Raw genomic sequence first — 24,228 nt, forward strand, 5'->3', positions numbered from 1 at the left:
GGTTCTAATATTATGAGAGATGGACAAAACCATATTTCTATCCCTGGAAAACAGAGGTAGTAGTGGGAAAACATGGGAGAATTTCAGTTTTATGCTGATGATAGTGTGTGAACCTGACAAACATTCATGAAGGAGGCATGGAGATTACACATTAAAAGCTTTGTTTGTAAAGATCCTGAGTAGAAGAAGGATGGGCAGGAAGTGGCTAATTTTTAGTCCCTCCCCCCATGAAAATAAATAAATAAATCAAAACTACCCTTCCCAAGCTGCTTATTCAAGCATGGGAAAAATATATGTTGAAGATATCAGGATCCTTTTTACAATGAAAAGCAGCCTGGAGAGGATGATTTTAAGTTGAAAAAAATGATCAGAGGGAGAGGTCTAACCAGCCTCCTTCCACACACCCTTCTGCCACTCAGATTCATCTTCAGCTTTGAGTTAAAAAAGAAAAACATGAATAAAAGTAATGCGGTACCCCATGGAATATGTAGTTTGAATGTCAGGTGTGAACTATCAGTGCTGGTGAGGACTTCCCAGGAATATGATCCAATGAAAAAGGTGAACCCCGTGACACACACTCACTATTAAGTGTCTGCTTGAGAGCTTCCTGCACTTCCTCTTGGGTTAAGTGAAGCCCCATACCAGTCAGGATAGAATCCAACTTGCTGACATCTACCTTTTTGCCTTGAGCAGAATGGGAGGGAACATTGAGTAGCAATTAACGATCATCAGTTTCATTGTGTAAAGCTAATTCAAGATATTTTCTACGTTATCTTTTCACATTAATTCTTTTGCCATTCAAGTGCATCTTCCATGTTTCCTCTCCAATGCCTACTCTCACCCCACTCTATTATATTGCGACTTTCTGAACGTCTTATTATAAAGTGACAAAAATAAAATCAACACTACGTAACAAGCACTCTACAAACAAAAGTGGCTGGAATAAGAATGATAAAAGTTCTCAAGCCTACATTTTGTATGTATGATCACTCCAGCTATTCACAATGGAAAATCTTACGATCAAATTATATGTTACTTTAATTGCATAGCTAGCATATGAGGGCACTTTAACATTTAACTCTAAGTGCAGAGTGGGTGGCCCAGTGGGAGCTGGTCATGCAAACTACATTTCCTGAAACTTCCTCTTCTACACCACTACTAACGGTGCATCTGGCCACCGTAATATTTTCCCTTGTGGTGAGAACAGTTGCTTGGGGTGGAGGAATTTGAGAGAGAAAAACAGCCGGCATGGAAATGGTTAAGCACACCTCCTCATCCATCCATTTCGCTGCTCCTTATTGCAGCCTCCAATGGTTTCTTCTCTTTGAAGAAATAAAAAGCTTGGGAGAAATTACAAGGAACTCTTCATAAAATGTTATTTGGCCCTAAGGCACCTGGGTCCCACTTCCAGTCCTCAGTTTGAGGTCTTGGAACTTCAGATGAGTCCTATATTGCTTATTTATTATTTGTGACCACATGCACAGATGAAAACTCTGGCATTTTTAATAAGCATTTTTAACACAAGTGTACGGTTATCATCCATCTTCCAAAGTTATGGTTGAGCTCACCAGTTTGTTGGCTTGTCAAGATGGAATGTACACCTCTCTTAAATGGTTCCAAGTCCACCATCCCATCAGCTGCAAGGAACAAGAAGAAGTAATGAACAATACACGAAAGTGCTAAGTAGTTAGGAAGGTGGGGGTAGCAGAAACCAGAAAAATAATTCCACCATCATTTTGGCACAGAGACAGCTTTTAAGTTCAACCCACATTCTTAACATGCCAATGTGAATGAGACAAATTGATCCTAATGTGCTTCCATCACCCTGTGGCACAGATACTAGTACCAAAGGTCTTAATATCTGTCTGAACAAACAAGTCAACATGCAAATGCATAATCAAAAGTGGCCCATAAAATAATTAGTTTTTTAAAAAAAAGATCAAGAAATCAAAGAGAGCAGAGTAGAGGGTCAGCAACCGGCAGCTCCTGAGCTGAATGCCTCTGAAGAATCCCACAAGTTGCCAATCTAGAGGCAAAAGAGGTCTGTGATTGTTACAACAGGACCTTGAACTTCCTCATGAGCATAGCTCACTAGAAATCCAAGTCCCCTAAAGAGAGCAGCAGGATCTTTTTGCTGGAGTTGCCCGCACGTCACCCCCAGAGCATGTATAATTTTACCCTTAACCCAATAACACATACACTGAAAGTAAAATAGTGGTTTTATTAAGAGAAGGAACAAGGAAAAATATTGCAGTATACAATTGCAGTTAACAATGAGTAGTTTTCTAACTATTATTCATTCATTCATTCATTCAGCAACACTGGATAGACTAAAGCAAAGAGACTAGCCCTATAAAAGCTTTCACATTAAGCTCACCCACACAGAATGAAAAAAGGAAAGAAAAAGGCCCAGATAGTTGCATATACCTTTCCTGGAGAGTTACTGCAAGCCTAAAACTGAGAGAGACCTTTCGTATCTAGCCCAATGAGCAAAAGCTCCACCCTTTGTAACCAGCGCCAGATTTGAAAGTTCTCACCCAAATCCATAGCTCTGAAATTGTCCCAAAGATGCTAGCGTGCATTGATAAGAAAAGCAGTTGTTGCAAGCCCCCAGAAGAGGAACTGCCTTCCCCTTCTCACTCCTCATGTTTTATATCTTTTCCTAACTAAACTGACCCCAAAGTAAACCCAATGTAAATGTGATCAGGAAGGTGGGAACCCAACTCATTTCCTGATAAGTTCCCGGATGATAGGTGTGATCTCCCTGCTGTAGATTCCTGATGATTCCTCAAGGTTAAGATTATCATAATCCTTGTGTAAAACAGTTTCTTTGTTTGACAGGAGTTTATCCTGTCTTCTCCAAAGGCTTAGAAATGCACAACACCTCCTAGTTTGAAAGGAGCTATTCTGTTTCCTCGTGATGGCCTAGAGTATCATATGCATTTCCTTTGTTTGAAAGGAGCGCCTATTCTTACTGGGTGACAAATCCAAATTTCCATGGGAGTCAGGAAGTCTGTACCTTCAGGCATTGCAAGATATGTACTCAGAGGTCACAGAGGGGCTGTTTCCCAGGAATCTTTGCTGTTGCAGGCCTTTCCAAACTTTGGTTCACTGAGATGAATCAAAGATTAAAAATTCCAAATATTTGATTCCTCATAACATGATGGCCAGACATAGGAAGCGGTATCAATAGCAAGAGGCCACTTGGAGTGGGAGGGGTTGTAGAGTTGGCTCTTCCATTTCTTATTCCATCCTCAAAATAGCCTTCCAAGGAAACTAGTTGCTGACCAGAGGGATAAAGGCAGAAGAAAGTCCTCCTTCCCCCCCATTTTTGAGCTGGCATAGATGAAGATCAACAACTCTGGCAATATGAATCAAATTTGAGCCTTCTGCAGACTTTCATAGCTTTTACCTGGAGCTGGCAGAGTGGGGAATCTGTGGCCCACAACTCCTATCTGTTGTAGCCACAATGGCTAGTAGTAGCTGGTGCAGGTAGGGCTGCATTGCTGTCCTGGCTTCTCAACAGCGTGGATCACTGCCACTTACCAAAAGGGGGAGGTGAGGTGGGAGGTATGGGGAGCTTGGTATGTTGTGGTGTGTGGCGGTGGTGGATTGGGTCTGTTGTTGCATGCTGCACCACACCAAGCTCTCCACACCTTGCCCCTCCCCCTCTCAGTAAGCAGCAGCAGTCCACAGTGTTGGGGAACTGGAACAGCAATGCAGCTCCACCCGCATTGCCCTAGTGGCCACTACTGACCTTGGCCAATGCTCAGAGATGATGGGAGTTGAAGCCCAGGAACATCTGGAGGGCCACAAGTTCCCCACTCCTGTTTTAGAGTACTCACTTTTTGGAGTGGGGTTTTTATGTTGGAAGTCTCCATGCTCCTCCCTAGAAGCTATCATTACCACTGAATTTTCATACATGAGGATTAAACGATATATAATGCAGATTTTGATGGATGCATATACAGCTATCCCCTCCCTACCTTTTCTTGCCTTATCAGGTTCATTTTGGCAGATGGCCTTGAGCAGCTGCTGTACCACAAGTAATCTGACTATTCCCCCAACCTTTCATAAGATCAGAATTGCCTTGCTGAATTACACAAAGACCCAGTTATTGTAGCATTCAACAAAGGCCAGTTATATATGATAAAAGAAACCAACCATCAATTGCAGCATATTTCAATGCCTCGTACTTCTGCTTGTTGGTTAAATGGATACCCATTTCATCCAAGATTTCATCTAAGCTATCGATATCAACCCTTTTCTCTGTAAAAAAGATAACAGTGTTGGCAATAACCGCTTGTCAAATGTCTAAAGAATTGTGCAAAACTTGCTCAAAATCACAAGACTGAGCCCCCTCAATACAATGTTATCTGGATGTCAAGATGCTGGGCCACAGGCAGTCTGGACTGCAGAGCCAGCAGGGTGCAAAGGAGGAGGCACAAGTCCCTGAGGCCAATGGGGGACCAGGCACAGGCTGGCAGTAGAGATGCATGAGCACTCCACTGCTCACTTCTAAAGGGGTCTAGATTTTGTGAATGTTCAGAGGGGGATGAAGTGCCCTCCACCACTGCCATCTCCCCTTTGCCAGAAACATACCTTGAGGGACAGCATGGGAATGCAATGGAGAGACTCTGAATGTCCTGGCAGAGCATATTTTCCTGCCGGAAGCAGAACTACCAGTTCTAGAATCCCCAGCAGGATTTATGTGCATAATTTCTACCAGGGAGAAGGTCCCACAAAGATCATGGAGAGCCTTTGTCCCAGAAGAAATTATGCGCACAGTGTCAGCCAAGCAATGTGTACAAAAATGCATATATTAGGGTAAAGCATACATATAAATACATATATTTGTGAAAATAATACACAAAATGCATTATATTAGGGAAAACTGCTTGGCAAAAATGTGTTTTTGCACTAAATTTGCACTTAAAACACTGAAGGATTTTAATTTTTTTTAAAAAAATGGCAAATTGTGCAGAAATGTGGAAAATTGAATCCAAGACTGGAAAAATAAGAAACCAAAAGAACTGAAAATTGATAGATTTGTCCATCCCTACTCACAGAATATTGTGACAGTAGGGCTGTATTCTCTTTAATCTTGCTTCCCAGCATTCAAGCAAGGGGACTTGCTTTTGTGAGCACCTCTGCTCAGATGCTGGCAACACCTGTAGCAGCTGGCAACTAGCAGACAAGGACAAGGCTAAATGTTGCTCAGGCCAAAAACTCTTATAGCCCTACCAGGTCAATGGAAATCCTTGGGCCATCTGGGTAAGTAGAGTCATCCCATCCTGAGGCCTGTGTAGATATTGTGACCCTGTGAAAATCTCTCTCTTTCTCTCTAACCCTGAGCGCCTCATTGAAAAAGAGTATCAGAGCACAGATTTGATTCTAGTTCTGGCTCTTCCTGGCAAACAGCTGCTACTTGTGAAGCAGAGTTTATGTTCCTTAAACTGGAGATAAGCAGAGCACTCCCTGATGGTTACAGGTCAAAAGCTTCCTTGTTATGATTTTTCTTAAAATTTTGGAAAAACGTTCCTTATAGGAAAGGAAAGGGAAAATGGATCTTATTATTTTAAAAGCACTGTTCATAAGATGGCCGGGTAAAAAAAAAAAAAAGGACAGAGCTCCTTCTCCTTTAATGTTGTGTAGAATTTGGTGGCGGTGTGGGGAAGATTGGGCACAAATGGTAGATCTCTGGCTGATGTGAAGTAGATTGGCAAGGTTTTATGATTCCCAATTGTTTAATGACAACAGCAAAATGACTGCCCCCCTCCAAATACTACTGAAATGAAGAAAGCTGGGAAAGAGGTACCCAGGTGAAGAGTGCCTGAAAGCACTGGGAGCTCAGATTGGTTCTTGTACTCAGAACAAATTCCTCAGCTCAGAATTGTTAAAGTTTAAGTATATGCCTTTTGCACCAGTCTCTCGTTGGTGGATTTTGGGATTTTGTTAAAAGATAAACTAGATCCTGCAAAGTCAGAAGTCTGTCCAATTTCAGCCAATATTGCTTAACATGCAACTGTACAATACTCAAAGGAAGCATTTCAATTTTACCCCCCATTTTGCCCACATTCTAATCCTATAAAGTAGATTAGGCCAAGACAAAAGCCTTGGTCATGTGTTACTTACATGTAAGGCATTTCAATGGTGACTGTGGAGCAGGGCTGTGCTTTTAGCCCTACCCCCAACTGCATGTTGTATATGGTTGTCTGCAAAGAAATCCCAACATATGAGCACTTGGTCATATGTAGTGGCTCTGTGCACTAGAGGTAACTGGCTGTTGCAGAAAGCAGTTGTGACGCCAGAGACAGGGCTACTGGTGAAGCCCTGCTCCATAGTCACCAAGAAAATTCCCCACAAGCAAGTAACATATTGATAGGGATCAAGTGACTGCTTTCTACAGGAACAGTGCAAAGGGGTGTGTGTGTGTGTGTGTGTGTGTGTGAGAGAGAGAGAGAGAGAGAGAGAGAGAGAGTGAGAGTGAGTGAGAGAGAGAGAGAGAGAGAGAGACAGACAGACAGAGAGACTGACTTTTTGGACAATGTTATAGAAAAGACTGTGGCTATTCCAAGGAGAACAAGAGGTGTTCTGCACATGCTTAGAGATTTTTTTTTTGTTAGTACAACAAAAATTCTGAAACCAAGAGCTAAACTAGATCTGACATGGGGAGACTGATGATGACTGAACTGTCTGATTTCCCCTCCGAAAAGTAAATGGTAAAATAGGTGGATGATTCAGATCAGGACTGTGCTGGAGGAAGAGGGGTTTAACCTTCTACCTCATTCCATTTCCCAATCCATGTTGCCCCAGTACTCAAATGATAAGGGGAAAGATGGGGATCCTTATGAAATCCACAAGCCCCAACCCTTGAGTCCCACTAATGTGCCTTCACAAACAGTAGTAAAGGGGGGGACCACAAAAAGGAGGTAGCCCCCTGTGGCCCCCTTGTAACTCAAGCACTGAATTGCCTCTCCGAATGTGCTGTAACAGAGGAGCAAGAGGGAGAATGATTGACAATAGAGTGGAATGCAGAGTTGTGGAGTTAGAGTGAATGACAGGTGGGGAATGTCTGTTGGAAAATGAGAGTTGGAGTGGGGAGAGTGGCTGTGATGTACAAAGAGAAAGATGGAATGAGATGAGAGAGATAGTGAAAGCATATGTAAAAGAGTTAGCAGAGTTGTTAAGGAGAGGATTTGTTTATATTTATATTGGGATAAAAGAACTATGAGTATTCAGTATAAAACAGGGATGGAAAGAGCTGTTGATTTCAGTTCTCTCATTTTCTCATGTTTCCAGTCTTAAATTCACTTCACATTTCTGCAGCAATTTGTGATTTTTTTTAAAAAACACCTCATGAAAACTCTCTAGCACTTCATTGCAAATTTCTCCTAATAAACACATTTTTGTAGGCAGTTTTGACTACAAGGAGGGGGAAGACATGAGTTTCAGGTTTCCCAGCTGTCAGAAGGCGCGGAAGACCCAGGAGTTGTTGAGTCTCAGCAAGACCTTGGGAGGGGGAGTGAGGTTGAGTCCAGGCCAGTTCCCACGGATGGTGCAGTCTCCGAAGAGGAGAGCGCGCTGCCCCTAGACAGGTCGGATGAACTGTTGGAAGATGTTTCAGAGTGCGCGTTGACTCCCCCTTTACCAAGCGGCTCTCGGGATGCTTCAAGCATGTCACCGCCCCATGACCTCGAGCCGGTTGCTAAGGAGACGGTTCTTTTGGACAAGCCGTTGGAAGAGCACCCCCCGTCACCCCGCTCTCGACGCCGCGAGGAGCGGACGGGACAGAGGCAGGACTTGCGAAGGAATCAGAGATTACAATCTAAAACTTTCCCTACTTAAGACTGTGGCTTGAGCTGCTGAGTCAACTTTCTTCACACATTGCAGAGCATGTCTAGAGTGCAGTTAGGGAATTCTAGTGAGCTAGCTTAGAGGTTTCTATGAAGCGCACCGCCTTTGATGTATCCATTACTTTAATAAAACAAGATTTAATTGCACCAGCGTCTCAGCCTCGTGAATCCCACTCAGAACAGGACAGGGTTCAAGCACCAGAGTGCAAGGACACATGGAATGGGAAAGATGGGCTCAGCTTTCCTCAGCCATTTTGATGTTAAAATTAGACACACATCCTGTGCTACACATACACAGTGCAGTCACATGAAAACACCAATGTGGCTGTCCTGGCCACATCTAGTTTGGCCTTGAGTCTCCTTCCAGCACTGCAACCATGTCTACTTTTCCACAACCTAGAAAGGCATTACAACGTACATCCCCACAGTTAGAACTAGTTTACATATGCATGTGAATGGCTTATTATTGCTGCCGGAGTGAGACTGTGCTGGGACCATCAAGGGTCAAACTTCTCCACCTGCCTTGTCCCCTTACCCTGGCTCTTTCTGATATCTTTCTGGGGACTGCCCTTTACCAGGAAAATTAATATATTTGGCTTTTAGTTCTTGTTGTTGCTTTTTAAAAATGTTAATATTTTGTTGTCTTACATTTTTTGTAAATCGTATTGTTCTTTTCTTACTTGTATTTTGTATTTGTGAGTATTCTTTGTGAGCCACCTTGGGGGGGCTTTTTGGCCAAAAGGCAGCATACAAATAAACCATAATGTAACATTATTCAGCCCACATTAGCTCATATTTGAAAGTGTGAACTGATTCCATTGAGAAGAATTGCGTCTACAGTGATCTGAAACTTCTGCCTGCAAAGGCTCCTCCATACTGGCAAGGCTACTACCTGACACTGCTGTCATCAAACAATAAATATCCAGTGAGAACCACATCTTATATTCTTTTCTTGCAATAGAGTGAGTATAACAGGTCTGAACTCCCTGTGCCTTCAAGGGAGAGTGTCTTACTGGTATTTCTAGATATCCAAATGAAATTGATTTGTTTGTGTGTGTGATTGGCTTTAAGGCTCTCAGCTCACCAGTTGGTGACAACCCTCGGAGCTCTTGAATTTCCTTGATGCATTCACTGAGGTTCACTGTTCCGTCTGCTGTAAAGTAAAGAAAAAGAAACAATAATCCACAGGTCTCACAGCCCCTGTACTGATTTACAGTGCTGCCCATGAAAACAGCATAGAAACTTTGGGTGGCCCAGAACATGCATGCATGGATGTTATCCAGGTCTGGCCACTGGAGAATATTACACTGATTTTGAAAGTGGTTCACTGGCTACTACGAACGCAGGAAGGCACTGTTTTCTGTTTCATCCTGTATTTGGTACAGGCAGCACTGTTTCCATTTTGCTGTAGTCTGTCTTCCACTAAAAACTAAGTTATTTGTGTCACTGTCCATGGTGGCAAAATTATAATTTCATATACTTACAAAACATATATAAAATTTGTTATCATTACATTATTATTATTAGCATTAGCATTTATTGTCTGCCTCTTCACCCAGGTCTCAGGTTGGGTTACAACAACCTTAAAATACAGAGTTAAAAACAATTTAAAAAAACCAGAATTGCAAAATAGTCTGGGTCCTAAAAATATATGTCTCAAGCGTGAAAGGCCGGGGTAAATATCTTCAGCATTCACCTAAAGCTGTACAGTGAGGTTGCCGGACACACCTCGGTGGAAAAGAAATTCCACAACTTAGGGACTGCCACAGAGAATGCCCTCTCCTGGGCCACCCCCCTGAGGTTTTGAGGGTGGTACTACCCAAAAGGACCCCCTCTGCTGATCTCAACACCTGAGATGGTCTTGAGGAGTCTTATCCCACTTCATTCATTTCAAATTGACATCAGGCAGGCACCTTCGCTGTATTATTTTAGCTGCCTGCTTAAAATTTTGTTTAGGCAAGCTTATCCAGATGCATAGAAGTGATGTGTTAATCTTTTATGTCTGTTGCTATTTTTAATTTGTTTTAAAATGGTTTTAATTACTTGTTTTAACCATTTTATCAATAATTTTAACGTCTTTTGTAAACTGCTTAGAGGGTTTTTTACTATCAAATGGTATATAAATTTTAATAAATAAATAAAATCATGAAGGAAACACAATGCAAATGGGGGGAAAACAGAATCTATTACGGAGCATTTGAGGACTGAAAGCAACAACAACAGTGAATACCAATCATATTCACTGGATTGATTTCCATTCTAGTGTTATGTGCCTTCAAGTCGATTGTGACTTATGGTGACCCTATGAATCAGCTACCACCAGTAGCATCTGTCATGAACCACCCTGTTCAGATCTTGTAAGTTCAGGTCTGTGGCTTCCTTTATGGAATCAATCCATCTCTTGTTTGGCCTTCCTCTTTTTCTACTCCCTTCTGTTTTTCCCAGCATTATTATATTTTCTAATGAATCATGTCTTCTCATGATGTGTTTAAAGTATGATAACCTCAGTTTCATCATTTTAGCTTCTAGTGACAGTTCTGATTTAATTTGTTCTGACACCCAATTATCTGCCTTTTTCACAGTCCATGGTATGTGCAAAGCTTTCCTCCAACACCACATTTCAAATGAATTGATTTTTCTCTTATCTTTTTTTCATCATCCAACTTTCACATCTATACATAGAGATCAGGAATACCATGGTCTGAATGATCCTGACTTTAGTGTTTAGTTCCATTCTAGACAAGGGATGAATAAGCAAAAATTTGCTATTTCTGTTCTTGTTTCTCTGATATCCCTACTTGTTACCAGCTGCCAGTTTCTAGGCTAAATTCAAGGTGCTGATGTTAACTTTTAATGTCTAAATCTAAGGACATACATACCCTCCCCAATTCTTTGTGATTTAAAATGAGAAGCTGACACTTCTTTGGGTTCCACTGTCTTCAACATAACACTCCTCTAGTCATAAGATTAAACTCTACAGTGGGAGACTACGGTATATATAAATAACCTTGGGAGCCCTTTCACAGGGTCAGTCCTCTCAGAAGGCAACCTTACAACTTGGGCAGCAGATAGTTTTAATAGTGTTTTATATTTTGTATGATTGTTATGATTGTTAGTAATTGCTTGGGCAGCATTGTGTGAAAGGTGGGATATACAGTTAAATAATACTAACCGCTTGCCTCTACATGTATCAAGGTTTCCTGGAGCTCTTTTTCGCTCAGATAGATGCCTTTGCCTGCCAGAACGGTGCTCAGGTCCTCAACAGTGATCCTCTCTTCTTGAGGCCAAAAGGAAAAATGGAGTTAGTGAGAGGAAAGTTAGGCAAGGCAATGTCTTGATTTTCACATAACACCAAGCTATGGTTTAAAGCAAGGTTTGTTTAGCAAGCCATGAGTTAACTAAGAGCTGTGCCACAAACATCAAGCAAACTATAATTTGTTTCTCCAGTGTTTGTATTGGTTTCAAACTACTCTTGCCTTGTGCCTTTGTGATGGGATGGTTTAATAAACCATGGTTATGGAAAAGTGCTGGGTTCACATGCAACACCAAGCCATAGTTAAACATAACAATATTTGTAAGTCAACAAGAAATTATTGTTTCAAATTGTGGCTTGTTGGCAGTAAACAAACCATAGCAAAGTTGCAAACCATAGCTAAGTTGCAGTATTCACATGTAATGCTAAACCATAGTTTTAATAAACCATAGTTTAACATTAAGTACAAACCAGGTCAATGATTTGGCTGTCATTTAGTGGGAAAGAACCAGAATGGAGAGAAAATATGAATACCACAGTGGATGGATGCTTCCTGATATAGCAACCAATAATTGCTGTGCTGCTTTAGGACAGTAGTGAAATAGTAATTCTGCTTTTAGATGTCTATAATCCAGACAACATCCTATTGGGGCTGAAGGGTAGGGCAGGGCAATTTTTATTGCAACCATGGTTTGGATAAAAGGGTTAAATACTCCTCCCCTCCGTACTTCTAATCATGATCCCTCCACTAAGCAATTTGAAAGGAAAAAAAGGAAATAACTGGATATAGAGAAAATGCTATTTAGAAAGGGAAGGGTTAAAGTGACAGAGTTGATTCCTAGACAGGAGAGATGGACCACAGAAAAGGAAACGAATAAAGAGCAATCTATGCAGACCATAATCAGCCAGAAAAGCTATTGAATAGCTGTGTGATCGGTTGGAACCTTGCGGGGTAGTAGACAGTATCTGGGATTTGTAGTGAAAGCAGGGAGTTCCACTCCTCCTACTTTTACTGTCCCAGGAATCAATCCCCAGCCTTGGGCAATTGATCCTAGCAAACCTGGTCTGCTAGGGCTGTGTAGGCTTACACCAACCCTGCACGGTAGTACTGCCACCACCCTTCTATTGGTTAACTACTCTGGGGTGAAGGGACCCCCAGAGCCCACTGAACACCTAAACCTCTCAGGACCAGAGGCTTGATACCCTCCTGGCCCCTTCAGAGATCTTAAGTGAAAACGTTCCTCTAGTACACGGTAGTTTGGTCAAGCAGCCAGGACTGAACTTAGTAACTGAACCCCTTCGCTGGAATAAACACACGTTGCTTTAAAATAAGTAAAGTTTATTAAAAGAAAGAAAATAAAAAAAAGGGATAAAGGGTACAAAAGATAAAAAGGTACATACAAATAGTTTGGAGCAGCAAATCAAATCCTAAAACCAACACCCAAAAGGGGCAAGGTATATAACAAACAGGATATAAAGGTTCTTGGCACAAAATGAAAATAATAAAGCTAACTGCCTCGGTTGTACTTACAAAGCCTCAGCTCTTTCTCAGTAGTTAGCGTCCTTCCCCTCAGGGACGGCCAGTCAGGAAGTATAATGGAGCCACCGCAGAGCATCACCATAAGCAAGGTGGTGCCCACAAGTGGAACACAGCCCAGAGACTGAGGCCTTCTCTTATAGAGAAAATCCCTGCCTCAGCTGGAGACAATCAACTAATTAGCAGTTCTATCACAGGAATGATGAAACGATGTTCCCACAGTACCAGGCCCCATCCCTCCTGGTTTCCCATAACAAGCCGTAGGAGTTTTTACGGCCTTGACGGAACCAGGCCCCTCTTGCTGATAAAGAGGTGCCAAATTGCTGTAAGCTGATACAGCTGGGCTGTAAAAATCACCGGGTCACCGGGATGGGAAAATATCAAAAGTTTTAACTATCTATGACCAGGGACCCAGGAAAATAATTAAGGGGATCAAACTGGCATGACAGGATTCATTGAGGTTCAAAAAAATATAATGGGGGCAGAGTTATTGGTTTTTTATGGAGGGGGGGCTTTACCTCTTACAGGGATGCACAGATAAAGGGAATCAAAATCTTTTCCCCTCATCTATCTCTCCACACTTTTCTTGTAATGGAAATTTGTAAACATGCAGAGATCCTCAGTGTCTGAGCTACATGAATGCCAGTGTGTGTATTTACCTAAGTAGCAGGCTTTTACCCTGCATTTAGATCACTGAGACTTAAGACTTAGTAAAATAAGAAAAGCTACTTTATTTATAGAAATATATAGTAGATAGGAAAGGCATACCTAGTTATAACTAACTAAACTGGCAGCACAATGCCCAGAGAGAGCAAAGACAAAGATGTCTTCTCTCTCCTCGGACAGTTGAAGAAAAAAATCAAAGGAGAGGCAGATAAGCTTCCCTGAGTATATCAGTTTACAATGGAAGGAAGTTAGGTAGAGAACAGCACAGATAAAGGTAGCCAAGCCTAGCCAGCTGGAGGACCTGGAAAGCCTGGTGCCTTCATTGACATCTTTTTAGCACCAGGTAAAGACTTACCTTCCCCCCCCCCCAGGCATTTGATAAGCTAAGATGATATTGTTTGCATCAGTGTGCTGCCAAAGCTGTCTGTGGCTGTATGGGAGTGTTTTTTTATTATTTGTTTAATGGTATGATATATACCATCTCTGAATACCGCTTACCATGAAAACCCTATTCACAGGGTTGCCATAAGTCAGAATAGACTTGAAGGCAGTCCATTTCCACTTTCATATTTATTTTGGTTTTCAAGAATGTAAGTCACTTGGAGACCTTCAGGTAACAAGTGATTAATAATAATAATAACAACAACAATCTGCAATAGAGTGAGTACAACATGACTAAGCTCTCTGTGTCCTTCAAGGGAGAGGGCATATATAGAGGAGTAACTTACTGGCATTTCTAGACACCCAAACGGAATTGGCTTGTTTGTGTGATTGGCTTTAAGGCTCTCAACTCACCAGTTGGTGACAACCCTTGGAGTTCTTGAATTTCCTTGATGCATTCACTGAGGTTCACTGTTTCGTCTGCTGTAAGGTAAAGAAAAAGAAACAACAACCCATGGGTCTCACAGCCCCTGTACTGATTTATAAGGCTGCCCATGAAAACAGCATGGAAACTTTGGGTGGTCCAGAACATTGAAGCATCGCAATTGTCTGGCCGCTAGAGAATATTACACTGGTTTTGAAGGAGATTCACTGGTTACCAGTTGCCAGTTTCTTGGCTACATTCAAAGTGCTGCTGTTAATCTTTAATGCCCACACTTGAAAACATACACATTCTTCCCAAACCTTTGTGATTTAAGATTAGAAGCTAACACCCTTTGGGTTCCACCATCTTAAACATAAAGTAAGGCTCAAATTAGATATGACATCAGGAAATCCATTCTCTGACCAATCAGCTCTTTACACCACTCAGCCAGTCCCAATCCAAACTATTGTTATGGCCAGGAGGTCACTCCTATCCTTCTCCAGTATGAAAAGCCATGTGCAAAATGTCATTTCCTAGGGCCTGAATTACCTGAGAACTGGCACTTTTGCAAGTCCCCTCTTCCCTTTTGTCCTGATGGCAATTCAGCCAATCAGAACACAGGAATTAGCATACAACCACAGAAGGCCATTAACAGGGCTATGGCTATGGAAGAGCTATCCGAATCATTCACATGTTCTGAGCATATGTAGAGGTGTTTCACTGAAGGACCACCTACACAGTGGTATAGTATGTTCTGGGAGTCAGAGTGGTTGCTTCCTTGAATAGCCTTGCTGTTTGCTCATTTTCTTTTCTTTCACTGACCTGTTGTTTTGTGTGAGCGAGCACTACTGGACACACTTTTGTTACAAACTTTTCTTTGTAAAATGAAAGGGTTTTTTTACTTATACTATTTTTGTTTTATGGATGAAACATGGGGGACTGGGAGGACTTAAATTATTATTTTAAAAATGTGTTTGCCAATCATGGAGCACTTTACCTTCCTTCAAAGCTGATGGAAATAAAAAAAGCTTCAAGAATATTTTTGCTGGGAGGGAAGGGAAAAGTTGGGGCAGGGAAATTTTCTTCAAAGACATACTGGGGATGTATTTCTTTTGGCCAGCAATGGATGCTGTGGGCCTGGCAACTTGTTGATACAGAAGCATGATGGGAATAGCAGTTCTCTTGGCTACCTTGCCCGGGATGTGTACTGCCTGTATTAGACGTAGAGGGCTTTCCTGTTTTGATTTGGGAAGAGGGGACTGGGGAGTAGGAAAAGCATTAATTCCAATTATGCAAACTGTTGGGAGCAATTACAACTTCTTGGGGGATGTATCTTAAAGGCTATAGCTCTGAAATAGGAATGCCATATAAACATACAGTCTGAGAAGGTGTGTGTGTGTGAGAGAGAGAGAGAGAGAGAGAGGGCTTGATTTGACCTGGGATAATTTATTGTGTAAGTGTACTGCTGTTGGACAGACTGCGTGCAGAACTGCAGTGTTGTCAATTCCGTGATGATTGTAAAATTTATTTTTTACACTGTGGATGAGGACCAAACCACTTTATTTAAAACAAACTGGAAGATACATTAGGCATGAGTAAACTCCACCCAGAATCTCTCTTTTCAGCGGTCTTTGGCCTGTTCTCTAGAACTTTTTTTTAAAAAACCTAGACTGGAACTGCTCTAGGCTCTGGTGAACTGCAACACATAATACACATACTGCAATACAGTGATTATTTGTTGCTCCTAGATCTACTTGCTTCTGGCTGGCTTTTTTGCTTGGCATTTTTTTCTGCTCTGGTAAAAGAACAATAATGATTCCATGCATCACGAACAATGAAGAATTTATATTTCATGCTGAAGTTACTGTTGTGGAATCATCTTATTAAATAAAAACACAGATTCCTTATAGATGAGACAGGTGCACTCTGCAGGTGCACTCTGCATTTATTGTCGAGGCTTACAGTTCCTCATAATGTCCCCCCTTGCTCAAGTCTATGAGAGCGGGTTGTGAAGGCTCAGAGGGGTTGATGGTGCTAGTTAAACCCCTTAGGCTGTGTCACACTTTGATTGGATAGAATGTTGCCTGAACAGTTTCCTTCACAGTAAGGAATTCTCGAGAGCCTTGTCTTTACCCTTTTCCCCCTTCAGTCAGAGGGATAGCCAACTAGATATAGCTTACAGCAGAAATGAAACAATAGTCCAGTAACACTTTAAAGGCTAGCAAATGTATTATTACATAACCTTTCATGGATTAGAGAATGATGCAATTGGTGAAGTGGACTCTAGCTGAAGAAAGCTTATATACCATAATAGATGTGTTAGTTTTAAATATGCTAATACTGTTATTTTTGTTGTTTTCCTAAAATTGCAATGTGATCTACTTTACAGGGTTGTTGTGAGGATATAAAGACTATAAAACAGTTTGGCAAATTTAAAATGCTATTATAGTATAGTATAGTATAGTATAGTATAGTATAGTATAGTATAGTATAGTATAGTATAGTATAGTATACTTTATTGTGCGGTCACAGACCTAATAGAAGAATGCTATTACAAAAAGTAGGATGGTTCAGATGAGTGTTGGAAAATTCAGGACAGACAAAAGAAAGTGCTTCTTCATACAGCACATAGTTAAACTATGGAATTCACTCCCACAAGAGGCAATGATGGCCACCAACAATGGCTTTAGAGGATTAGACAAATTAATGGAGGAAAAGGCTATCAATGGCTACTAGCTATAATGGCTATACCCTGCCTCCATAGGTGGAGGTAGTATTCTTCCAAATACCAGTTGCTAGAAACTGCAGGAGAGTGCTCTTTGCACTCAGGTCCTGCTTGCGGGTTATCCAGGGGCAACTGATTGGCCGCTGTGAGAACAGGATGCTGGACTAGATGGGCCATTGGCCTGATCCAGCAGGCTATTCTTATGTTCTTATGAGAATTCAGTGGGCAGAGCCTCTATGTAGTGTGACAGCATGGATTGCACTGTGCCTGCACACCCCACCCAGGCAAGCCTGTCCCAGCACACAGCTGCACATTGGGCCAGGGCTGGTGCCAGGCATGAATGGTCCTTGGGAACCAACACTCCCTCCATGCAGCTGGAGCGGGCTTAAATAGGCCCAGCTACCCTGTCTCCTGCATTATCACGTCAGTGCATATGTGCGAACTCCAGCATGCTATGTGCACACACACTGATGTGGCAACACGGGAGTCGGGGTGGATGGGGCTATTTAAGCCTGCACCAGCTGTGCTGGTGGGGGTGTTGTCTGGAACGGGTGGTGGTGGAGCTCCTGCAGAGCTTGGAAAAGTTACTTTTTTGAACTACAACTCCCATCAGCCCCAGCCAGTATGGCCACTGGATTGGGCTGATGGGAGTTTTAGTTCAAAAAAGTAACTTTTCCAAGCTCTGAGCTCCTGCTCTGTGATCCATTCCAGTGCCATCATTTGTGGCCTGGGGTAAGGGGTTGACATCCCTGTCATCATCTTGGGGGCATCAATCCCTTATCCCAGGCCACAAATTACACTCTGGAAACTTCCATGGGTCACAGAGGTCCACCCTCCCAGCCACAACCTATAGATTTAGGCAGGGGCCCTTCTGAGCCACAGGGGCCCTCAGGCCTGTGCCTGACCTGGCTGTCCACTGGTTCTGGGCCTGCATTGGACTTTGCATGTAAGTTCTTGGCAAATCCTATCTTTGTGGGCCTGAATATCCTGGTTGTGTACCAGATTATTTTTTCTTTATACAAGTGCAATGTTTAACTGTCAGCTGTTTCTTTGCAAAGGAGGAGGATAAGGAGAGAACCAGAGCAGGTGGAGGCCATACTAGTTTGCTCCTAGCAGAGAAGGTACGGTTGGACTTACCGTGAACGGTGTTTCTTCATGGATGCCATGAGGTCTCCACGTGGGTTATAGTCCCCAATCAGCTCAAGACAGGAACCTGTCATAATTTTTTCCTGGCTCCTCCCCCTGTTACTGAGGTGATGCCAGTTCTCTTTCTTGGCCAGCTCGGAACTTCACCTCAGTGTAACATGGAAAGAAATAAATCAGAAGATATAAACAAAGCAGAATAATATCAGATAGCACAGAGTGCAGATGGATTTCCCAGCCCCTCATAGGGAGGGTCGTGGAGACCTCATGGCATCCATGAAGAAACACCGTTCACGGTAAGTCCAACCGTACCTTCTTTCATGGATGCCAGTGAGGTCTCCACGTGGGACGTACCAAAGCTCGGCCAAGGGTGGGCCTATTGAGTAAGGACCTGCTGGAGAACTCTACGACCGAATGCAGCCTCCGCAGATGCGTACAAGTCCATTTTGTAGTGCTGGGTAAAAGACGAAGGTGAGGCCCAAGTTGCTGCCCTGCAGATTTCCTCCAATGGGGCATTAGCCGAAAAAGCTGCTGTTGTGGCTGCCGCTCTAGTGGAATGCGCCATGATCCCCTGTGGCACGGGTTTACTAAGTGATTTGTAGGCTAAGCCGATGCATGTCTTCAGCCATCTAACTATAGTTGATTTCGACACTTTGTGGCCCAGAGTCAGAGGATGGAATGATACCAGCAGAGATTCCGATCGACGGAACTGAGCTGTCCTATTGATGTATACCTTCAACGCCCTCCTCGCATCGAGGGAGTGCCATGCCCTTTCCGTGGGATGTTTAGGATCTGGGCAGAATGTGGGTAGTACAATCTCCTGTTGCAGGTGAAACTGAGATCTGACCTTTGGTATGAAGCCCGGACCGGTCCGCAGTACAACTCTTGCTATGGAACGTGCAGAGGTGTTTCAGGACTGATAGAGCCTAAATCTCTGATATCCTGCGTGCTGACGTGATTGCTATGAGGAACGTGACTTTGAAGGTGAGTATTCTCAAAGGAACCATCTGCAGAGGTTCGAATGGAGGTTTCTGTAGTGCAGTTAATACCGTATGGAGGTGCCATGAAGGAAATCTGTGCACTACGGGAGGGCTGATAACGGTTGCCCCCCTTAGAAATCTCTAAAACAGCGGATGTGACGCTAGAGAGACCCCTTCGTCTAAAGATAGAACGGATGCAAGCGCTGACAGCTGACGCTTGAGGGTGTTAGGGCGTAGACCCTGGTGAAGGCCTTCCTGGAGGAACTGCAGGATGTGTGGTGCAGATGCCATCATAGGATTGGTGTCGTGTGCTGTACACCAACGCAGGAAAGCTGCCCAAATGGATTGGTATATCCTGAGTGTAGAGGGTCTATGTGACGCCAGGATAGTTGCTGCCGCGTCAGGTGGAATATGTAATGCTAACAGCCTGCTCCGTTCAACCTCCAGGCGACTAGCTGTAGCCAGGCTGGGTCTGGGTGAAGGACCGGTCCCTGATGTAACAGGTCGTAGCGATTTGGAAGTGGGAGGGGGTTGTCGACAGACATCTGGACTAGGTCTGCAAACCATGGTCTTCTCGGCCAGTATGGTGCTATTAGGACCACCTGCGCCACCTCCCTCCTGATCTTGTTGAGGACTCTGGCTAGGAGAGGAGTTGGTGGAAATGCATACAGTAAAAGCTGTGGCCAACTCGCCGTCAGTGCGTTTACCTGTTCTGCCCCACGCGTGTGGAATCTTGTAAAAAATCGTGGGATCTGATAGTTTGTGTCCGAGGCAAAGAGGCCTACTTCTAATTTTCCAAAGTGTTGCCAAAGCATCAGGAAGACACTTCTGTTTAGTGCCCATGCCCCTGGGAATATCTGACATCTGCTGAGCCAATCTGCCCGATCGTTCATTGCTCCCTGCAGGTATTCCGCCGTGACTGATGAAAGGCGATGCTCCGCCCAGGACAGCATGGATATCGCCTCTCCATTGAGGAGTTTGGATCGGGTCCCTCCTTGTCTCATTATGTATGATCTGGTCGACGTGTTGTCTGTTTTGATCAATACGTTGGGGTAGTGAAGAGTGGGAAGGAAATGCTTCAGCGCCAGGTGAGCTGCCCTCAGTTCCAGCCAGTTTATGGGCCTGGCTGCCTCTGGTGGGCTCCAACGTCCCTGTACGAAGAGATCCATATAATGAGCCCCCCAGCCCCAGAGGCTGGCATCTGAAGTGATTATTGCCCGAGGCGGCTCCTGTATCGGGATCCCCCTGGACAAATTGGAGTCCTGATGCCACCAGGTGAGTGACTGACGCACTTCGTGTGGTAAGGCAATCTTGCAGTGTCGCCTCGAGGCAATGTCTCTCTGGAATTTGATCAGAAGATGTTGAAGAGAACGTGAATGAAGCCTGGCCCATGGTGTAACTGCTATAGCTGATGCCATCATCTTGAGCAGTTTTGCCAGGCGCATCAAGTCTGATGCCGGAGCATGCTAGATCGGTGATGGCCCGGATCCGCTGTGGTGCCAGCATTATAGTTTGTGCAATGGTGTCTATTGCCGTGCCCAGGTGTATAAGTGATTGCGTGGGGCAGAGGTGACTCTTTTGAACATTCACTAAAAATCCGTGGCGTTGTAGAAAATTGAAGGTAAGATTTAAGTCTTTGTTTGCCTGGATAAACGACGGAGACCTGAGGAGCAGGTCGTCCAGATAAGGGGATATATGCACCCCTGCCAGATGCAGACAGGAAAGTGCTGCTGCCAGCACCTTGGTGAAGATTCTGGGTGCCATGGCAAGTCCAAATGGTAGGGCTTTGTACTGAAAGTGTTTCTTGTCGTATGTAAATCTGAGCAACCTTCTGTGTCTGGGGTGTATTGGAATGTGCAGGTAGGCTTCTTTGAGGTCTATTGATACCAAATAGTCCTGGGGATGGAGTGCCTCTCTGATTGAGGCGATAGTTTCCATCTGAAAGGTCCTGTGCTTCAGGAACTGGTTGACGAACCTGAGGTCGAGCACCCCCCTGAACGAACTGTCCTTTTTTGCCACCAAAAAGAAGAGGGAGTATACTCCTGAGAACCGTTCCTTTATCGGAACGGGTTCTATGGCCGAGATTTGTAGAAGGTGCTGTATTTCTGCTAGGAACGTTCCGTGTTTTTGAAGTGATGTCGGTCTGTGTGAGAAGACGAAACGTGGGGGTGGATACTGGTGTAACTCTAGTCTGTATCCGTCTTTGATAATGCTCAGGACCCATCTGTCTTTTGTTGTTGTCTGCCATTGGTCTAGGAAGTAATTGAGGTGACCGCCTACGGGTATAGAGTCAAAAGCGTTGTTGTGGTTGACGCTGCTGTCTAGTCTGGTAGGACTGCTGTCTGTTCTGGTGGAATCTCTGTGGAGGCTTCTGGTTTTGCCAGGGAAAACGGGATCCTCTAAAATCCCTCTGTTTGTTACTGCAGAAGGGCCTTGAGCCACGAAAGGAGCACGTCTGAAAAGTGGGAGTATAGCGTCGGAATGGCTTTCTTTCCTCTTTGCCCTGTGAGGGCATCACTTTCTTTTTATCCTTCCCCAAATAATTTGCCACCTGTATATTTAGCCGTGGCTAGATTAAATCTGGATGCATTGTCTGCATCCCAGTGCGAAAGCCATACAAGGCGCCTGGCTACCACTGCTGTGGCCATAGCCCTGGCTGCAAATTGTGAGGAATCCATGGTAGCGTCTGCTATGAAGGCCATGCAGCGTGAGAGTTTTAGAATGGACTTTTGTAACCTGGGGACCTCCAGGTCTTGATTTTGGGCTAGGTCCTCAATCCACAGCAGCGATGCCCTAGAGAATACTGAAGCTGCCACAGAGGCTCTTATGGACATAGCCGTCGCCTCATGCACCCTCTTAAGTGCCAGCTCTGATTTACGTTGGATCGGATCTTTGAGATGAGCATCCCCATCCCGAGGCAAGATGGAATGTGACAGGAGCGCAGTAATAGGCCCATCTACGTCTGGGGCTCGCAACTGTTCCATGACACTAGGTTCTAGGGTATATAGTCTATTAGCCCAATTAGTCCCTCTTTTGGGGTGTAGCGGTAGTTCCCACTCCTGTTGGATATTAGCCAACAGCATAGGTGGGCACGGAACGCCCTTAGGCCCAGTCTTAACAGTAGGCAGCACCATAGCTGGCCTGGAGGAGGTAGGTTGTTCCTCAGAAGGAGCAGTCAGCTCCAGGGAAGCGATCACCTTTTTTAACAATGGTTCAAAATGAACCTCCAAAAATAATCTGACCGAGGTCTGAGCCTCAGTTTCTGAGGAATCGGTCCAGTCTCTGTCATCTATGGACCTCGTAGAACCGATTTCTGATAGGGCATCCTGGTGCTCCTGCTCATAGTACCCCTTACCCATAGCCACGGAAGTCAGGTCGGGGGAGGACTGTCTGAGAACCTGGCATGATCTCTTACATGGGGGGACGACTACTGTCGAAGTCTGAGGGCGTTGTGGGGCACTGGGGGGTATCACATTAAGTGGTGGGACCTCTTGTAAGAGTGCCTGTTTAAGTTGCCGGATTACTTCAGGCGAAAGCAACTGTGCCAGCGTCATTGAAGGTGTTATTAAGGGAGCTGGCATATGCTGGGGAGAGAGTTGAGGTGGAGAGACGGGGGGGGCATACCGCCCATGGGCTTCCGTCGCTCCGTCGTCCTCCGATCTGCTGTCGTCCAGCTGCTCCAGCAGATGGCACTGGACTGCAGGCTCTATTGAGCGCACCTCTTGTGTGCCACTCAAAATGGCCACCGCCGCATTTTCGGCGGGAAAAATCATGAGGGAGCTGGATGCGGCAGAAAACCGTATCTCGCGCAGTAGGCCTCCGCCACGATTGTCCGAATCGGAGACGCTTTTACCAATGTGCCGCGATGTAGCGGCGAAATTCATGCTCTGACGCAAGGCTTCTTGCCTATGCTCCCTTGCCGGATGTTGCGCGTCAGCTGGAGTCGTCTCCGTCATGCCCAATATCTGTAGGGAACTGACCGCAGCAGGAGCTGGGTGCTGCCCCGATTTCTTGTGTCCCTTCTTTTTGTTGGAGTGCGGGACAGACGGCGGCCGGGGACTGACTGCAGCAGAAGCTGAGTGCTGCCCTGACCCCTTATGGCTTTGCAGGGATCTGACCACAGTAGCCACTGTGTGCTGCCCTGTTCCTCTAAGGGTTTTTGTCCTGGCGGTTTGAGGAGATGGTACTGCATCCATATCTCAGACGGTAGAGAAGAAGTAGGATAGTAGAGATATTTATTTATTTATTTATTTATTTATTTATTTATTTTTGTAACTAATTAATCAAAATATATAAAGGAATAAGAAGTATAGAAAGAACGAAGGAAGAATGGAGGAGCCGAAGGCTGATAGTCTACAGGATGAGAGAAAAACAGCCGAAGGTTGTTGCCCGAGCTGAGACAGGAACAGAACTGGCATCACCTCAGTAACAGGGGGAGGAGCCAGAAAAAAATTATGACAGGTTCCTGTCTCGAGCTGATTGGGGACTATAACCCACGTGGAGACCTCACTGGCATCCATGAAAGAAGCAACTGCGACAGCAGGGGTCCCTTCTGAACCAATGACACTTCTCAGTTTAGTTATGTGCTAAGTATTTATACAACTCAGTGCTTAAGTATCCACAGTATCTTTGCAAGGGAGGAGAAAAAACCAGAACAACTTGGCCATGCTTCTGTGACCTCCTTGCAGCTCCACCAGGTCCAGTGTGCACCAGCCAACACTGTTCTAAACCATGGCACACCAACTGTTTTTTTCCTGGAAGGGGTTATTTCTGGTTTTAGAGACCCACTGGGGCTTATTACTGTGTAATGATTTTCTTTGCCATCTGGCACTGAAAGAATAAACCTGCAATGAAGGAGCACTTAATTCTTGGATGTAAATTATTTTGGAAGCTTTTTAATAGGGTCATTTCTCTCAGAATGCAGCCCCCCAGTTTGGGCATCAGATATTTTATATATTGTTTTATATTTTATGCGATTACTTTATTTATTGTTAGTTGCTTTGGGCACCACTGTGTGGAAAAGTGGAATATACATTTGAATAATAAATACTAACCATTCACTTCTACATGCATCAAGGCTTCCTGGAGCTCCTTGTCATTCAAATAGATGCCCTTGCTGGCCAGAACAGATCTGAGGTCCTGGATAGCAATCCTCTCTTCTTGAGGCCAAAAGAGAAAATGATGTTAGAGAGAGAGATAGACAAGGCAATGCCCTGGTTTGCACAAAACACTAATCCAGGGCTTAAGCCGGAAGTTGTCTGAC

At 44.1% G+C, this 24,228-nt stretch overlaps 1 protein-coding gene across 2 annotated transcripts in view; it reads right to left on the reverse strand.

Annotated features, from left to right (window-relative positions):
• EFCAB3 (EF-hand calcium binding domain 3) overlaps positions 1–24,087 on the reverse strand; it is a 78,426-nt gene extending 54,339 nt beyond the window's left edge. Inside the window, exons 1-7 of one of the 2 annotated variants that reach the window (XM_061590901.1) lie at positions 24,020–24,087; positions 14,108–14,176; positions 11,029–11,133; positions 8,941–9,009; positions 4,165–4,269; positions 1,569–1,637; positions 583–684 (exon numbers count right to left, since the gene is read on the reverse strand). In XM_061590901.1, coding sequence (XP_061446885.1) covers positions 583–684; positions 1,569–1,637; positions 4,165–4,269; positions 8,941–9,009; positions 11,029–11,133; positions 14,108–14,176; positions 24,020–24,038 — 538 coding nt within the window. In that variant the 5' untranslated portion in view covers positions 24,039–24,087. The remainder of the gene's footprint in view (positions 1–582; positions 685–1,568; positions 1,638–4,164; positions 4,270–8,940; positions 9,010–11,028; positions 11,134–14,107; positions 14,177–24,019) is intronic. The other variant, XM_061590902.1, reaches the window with a different exon arrangement.
• Between the last annotated feature and the right edge of the window lie 141 nt (positions 24,088–24,228).

This window comes from Rhineura floridana, chromosome 11, assembly GCF_030035675.1.
Source record: "Rhineura floridana isolate rRhiFlo1 chromosome 11, rRhiFlo1.hap2, whole genome shotgun sequence".
NCBI lineage: Eukaryota > Metazoa > Chordata > Lepidosauria > Squamata > Rhineuridae > Rhineura > Rhineura floridana.